General features: G+C 35.3%; 1 protein-coding gene across 1 annotated transcript; it reads right to left on the bottom strand.

The window, feature by feature from the left end:
* Positions 1-369: 369 nt before the first annotated feature.
* On the bottom strand, positions 370-5067 carry LOC114420666 (transcription factor bHLH162-like). Its single transcript, XM_028386505.1, has 4 exons — positions 4948-5067; positions 4614-4837; positions 507-633; positions 370-438 (listed from the first exon to the last, which is right to left on the bottom strand). Exons 1-4 carry the CDS (start codon positions 5065-5067, stop codon positions 370-372), a joined length of 540 nt encoding a protein of 179 aa, XP_028242306.1.
* Between the last annotated feature and the right edge of the window lie 340 nt (positions 5068-5407).

Raw genomic sequence — 5407 nt, 5'->3', positions numbered from 1 at the left:
AATTTATCAAAATTGATCATTTTAACAAATTTTAATCAGAAAAAGTGTTATAAAAATGTCAGAAAAAATACCGTTAGCATTTTTCAAGGGTAAGAGAGGTTGAAAAAAAAATATTGATTCATGAATAATATGCACTACTAAATAACCTTTTCATCAGATTTTGCAAGTTATATATATATATATATATATATATATATATATATATATATACACACAAGCGTGTGCTCACACACGTAAATCGATCCAATGTTAATTAATTGCGAAGCCAACAAGACAGTGAATATGAGTTTGCTTACTAGTTAGATAAAACAGTGTATATAATGTATCCTCTTGGAGTTATTCAATTTAGATTTCTACATACGATTAATGCTAGCAACCATTGAGATACTTCTTTATTTTCTCAGATATCCTCAAAGCTCCATTAGCAGATCCCCCTACCTGAAAAATGCAAACAATTAAGTTACATATTCATAGGGCAGAGGGCAGACGGGGAATTTATGTCTCACCTGACAGTGTATTGTATGGAAAACTGCATTTTCAACAACTGTATAACTGGCATTAACAATATCATATCCTTCTTCTTGAAGAGCACGAATGGTCTCTGTTAGGAAGAAGATGTTCTGCCATGCAAACCTGTCATAGGGGTAGTTATCATTCTAGTAACGGTTATTGTAGTGGGGGTGCGGTTATTGTAATGGTTATTATAGCGGTTATTGTAATGGTTATTGTAACGATTATTGTAGTGGGAATGTAGACATGCAATTGTGTATAAAAGCTCTAAGAATCAATGAATAAGGCAGAAAGAGAAGAATTTAGAAAATTAGTTTGTAAGGAAGTCTTGGTCCTCGAAACCAAGTAGTGTAGTTTTCTTCCCCTCCCCTCTGCTCCTAACAATTGGTCTGACCTGCCACTCTTCAATGGTGGACACCGAACTTTCCACCGCCTGTGTGGATCGTCTCGAGGTCGCCATGGCCAAACTCGCTGCAATTCAAACTTCCACTGCTGCAGACCAAACTTCCATTACTTCCAAACTTGATGCCATTATTCGGATATTGAATACCATGGTATCTAAACAACCCTCTCCATCTTCTGCCTTTCCGAAGTCACCACCCATGCCGCCTCTGCTTTCCAAGACAACCAACCCAACTTCTTCCTCTGCTAAGCCACCACCAACAGCAGAAACCACGCCGCCTCCACCAACAACAGAAACCACGTTGCCTCCCCTTCCCATGGCAACTTCCCACCTTCCCGTTAACAACACTACAACAAATCTGTTAAATAATGGAGGTTATTTTTTCGTTTAGTGGAGGTTTTTACCCTCCGCAAAATAAATTACGGAGGTTTTCAAAAACCTCCGCAGTTAGATTCGCCACAAGCAATTAGCGGTGGTTTTCGAAAACCTCTGGTATTGAGAACATTTTGCAGAGGTTTTTTTGTAGAGGTTTTAAACCTACGCTAACTGCGGAGGTTTTTTAAAAGAGGTTTTAAACCTACGCTAACTGTGGAGGTTTTTTAAAGGAGGTTTTAAACCTACGCTAACTGTGAAGGTTTATTGGAAGAGGTTTTTATACCTACACTAAATATGGAAGTTTTTTGTAGGAGGTTTATTAAAAGAGGTTTTAAAACTATACTATGGAGGGGTTTTTTTTTTAAATCATGCTAGCAATAGATGTTTTACAATTGGTTTTCTAATTCTCCTTATTTTCTTGTATATAATGATTTTGTATACTCATTTTAGTTTCATAATCTACATGTATTATAATTTTTCATTTTCTTATGATATCGATAAAAAAATATAATAAAAAAACTCATAATGAGGACGTAAAAATTATATTTCAATAACCAAAATAATAGCATATAGTTCAAAGATTTATAATTCAAATTTCTATTGTAAATCAAAGTATGACATAAAATTCATAACAAAGTAATATTAGTATTGTACTAAACTTTAAATCCAAAATACATTATAAGCAAACTAAGGGTTGCTAGCACCAGAAGATCCTCTTGCATCCAAAGGTGTATTAGGAACACTTGAAGCATCATTTAGCTGAAATAAGAAAAGTAAAAACACTTAGTCATATATACTATATACAAGGGTGTATCACACATTCTAAATCATAATGACCATCAATAAAAATAATCAATTCTAAACAATTGTTTTAATATTCTAAACTTATGCATGGTTATTACCTTGGTCATGTATGTTTACTTAAAGACCTAACTTGAGATAAAGAGTATTAAGAGCTAGCCAAAATGAATAAAATTCTACCTTAATATTGTTGATTAACTATAAAATCTACCTACAAAACTATAAATTAATTAGCTTAATAAACACACGTACCAATTACAAAATATATTTTCTAACTAATATGCGTGAATAAATTAATAAACTATAGACATATGTAAAACAGTTTTAAGAGTACATTGTGTATTATACTAACAAGTTTTAGGATACCTCACATATACATAATGATGTATGCATATTAATTACTTACATGTGTTTGATCAGGAGTGAAATAACTAGCTAATTCTTCAGGGATCCTTCCTTCCTTCATTATCATGTAGGCCTTAAAAGCTGATTCTAAATTGTTGTATTTCTCTTGCCATTGGTTTGAAGATGGAAAGCCAACACCAGATGAAGAAGAGCTCAGACTAGAAGCTCGAAGTCTTGTGTTCCTGAATGTATTAGAAGGAACAGCTCCTAATCCCATACATCGCACTCTCCCAGAGTGCTCTAACCCTAACACTCTACCAACAACATCAAGAGGAGAAACTTCAGATTCATCAACTATGCTTTGAGTCAATCCTACTTCAATTTGTTCCTGCAAACATGTAATAAAAGGAATTACAAAAGTTTTAAGATTAAGCACAATCCTTGAAAACAATGTCACTAAAGAAAAACATACCGCTATAGTCTTTGCTGCTTCATTTACGAATGATCCATCTTTCCTTTTATGAGTTTCAATATATAATTGTCCACGACTTGGTAGCTTCCCAGTTTCTAACAACTAAGATAAATAAAGAGTAAGTAAACATTGAACTTTTTTAATTAGTAAAAGTTAACATTTAGTGTCATTACCAACTCATTTCTTCTTCTAGGATTAGCTTTGGATCCACCATTGTGATCATCAGGGTTAAAAACACAAAGATGCTAACTTTCATCATACCCATCATGGTTACCTTAACCCCACAAAGAAAACAACAATCAAGGTAGAAACTTTCCCATAAAACTCACAACCCCATTTGTGTCAAAGATCGGCATCTGAGTCCTAGGAATAGAATGAGACAGCAACAACAGACCCAGAGGGAAAATAACAGAAATATCAATTCGCAAGTCCCCTTAACACATGGCATAATAGGGAATCAAAATAAAAATGTATATGGTTAAGAAACGAAGACACTGTGTGACGAAAACACAGAAATCAAATAAAAATGTATATCTTTCAGAATCAAGAGCGAAACGAATTTCTGCACCTAATTTCATTGTCACAGATAGATATAACATTGTTTGAGTGAATAATTGAAAAGGCAAGCCGCAAACAACAGCGATGGATAACAAATAGTTGCAACCCTAGCATAGGATGGTTGTTCAGGAAATCGGAAAAGGGAAAAGAAAAAAAATAGATACTCTTATCGAAAGGAAAAATCAGAGAAGAAAACGAAACAATTGAAGAGCAGAGAAAGGAGAAGAAGCAGAGTGAAGAGAGAATCTTGTACCTGAGCTGAGAACGGAAGTGAGGGGTGGAAATTAGGGATTGAAGGTTGGGGACAACCAGTATATATTGGGATTTTGTAATTTTTTTAGAGGGAATTTTTTTTTGCTGGGAAAAAATATGATTTTTTTTAAAGAGAAAAGTGGAAAAATAATATTTAATTAGCATAGGTTATAACCAACCTCCGCAAATTAAGTACAAAAAATTCTAGTTTTTAATAAATTAAGGAGGTTTCTAAAACCTCCGCAAAATAACCTCCATTATTTAACATTTTTTTGTAGTGCAAGCGCCACACACTTTCCTTCGAATCTCTCCCGGTCGCCAGTCATCGGTCCCACACAAAGTTCTCTAGTCGTGGCATCCTTCCCTCTGACATCCACTTCTCCCTTTCTGTTGTGTGTGTTGCCACGGTCAGGGACACAAATCTCAACCACCCCTTCCCCCTCCTCATCTTCGTCATTCTCGTTGCTGCCAAAGGGCTCTGTCTCCACAATCATCTTTAGGCACTAATTCTTACACCCATTTTCATTTGGGATCCAGGTTCTGTTTTCTACACCCAACACCTTGAGGACAAGGTGTTTTTGATGGGCTAGGGAATGTTAGGAAGAAGATGCTCTGCCATGGAAACCTGTCATAGGGGTAGTTATCATTCTAGTAACGGTTATTGTAGTGGGGGTGCGGTTATTGTAATGGTTATTATAGCGGTTATTGTAATGATTATTGTAGCGATTATTGTAGTGGGAATGTAGACATGCAATTGTGTATAAAAGCTCTAAGAATCAATGAATAAGGCAGAAAAAGAAGAATTTAGAAAATTAGTTTGTAAGGAGGTCTTGGTCCTCGAAACCAAGTAGTGTAGTTTTCTTCCCCTCCCCTCTGCTCCTAATAGTCTCATTGAACATGAATTGGCAATCCATCCCGGTTACTAGAACAATCTCTAAGGCTGAACCCATTTGTTGGATCTTAAATTGTGGAGACTTCAACCCCATATTCATGCTAGCATTTTTTGACCTTTCAATGTCTATTAGGTTGTTCCTTTTCTCCTTCATTTTCTCTAATTTAATCTGTAAATTCTTTATGTAATTTGTGGCTTCACCTATCTTATCCGGCTGCGATGTGGCTTCCTACCAAAGATTCAAATAAAATTGAGCCATTTTTGTGCATGTGAGAGCATTTGGTTGTGTATTTAAGTAGTAAAGGGAGAAGAGGTTGATAAAGAGAAAGAGTGTAATACCCTTGAGCTTTGATGAGGCACAACTGAGTTGAGCTTGGAGAAAAGATCCTTCATTTGATTTCTTCTATTCTGCTCAATGGATTTTGTATCAGTTCTTGATGAACTAGGGTTGTTCTCCATTAATGGGATGCAATAGCTCATTCTCTAGCTAGAGCTCAGAATACTCCTCATTGATTTCATTAAAATATAACACTTCTCAGATAAGGGTTGCAAGGTAATTGGAGTTTCTCGTGGCTTTTAGAAAAACAAGTTAGTATCATTAGGTGCAAGCTACTCGTAAAGGTTCATGCGACATAGATGTGGTGGGACACCATTTTGTCAGATATACATTTCTTTTTTTGGTTCCTACATTGAACATTAAATGTAAATGCCTTAATCAGAATCATGGCTTGCTACTTTTCAACCTCTATCGATGTTAAAGAAAGACTAAAATATTATTTGGTCCTTGCGTTGAAAATGT

The sequence above is a fragment of the Glycine soja genome, chromosome 7 (assembly GCF_004193775.1).
Source record: "Glycine soja cultivar W05 chromosome 7, ASM419377v2, whole genome shotgun sequence".
NCBI lineage: Eukaryota > Viridiplantae > Streptophyta > Magnoliopsida > Fabales > Fabaceae > Glycine > Glycine soja.
Note: the sequence above shows the minus strand (reverse complement) of the source record. Positions and strands in the feature narration are given on the sequence as shown.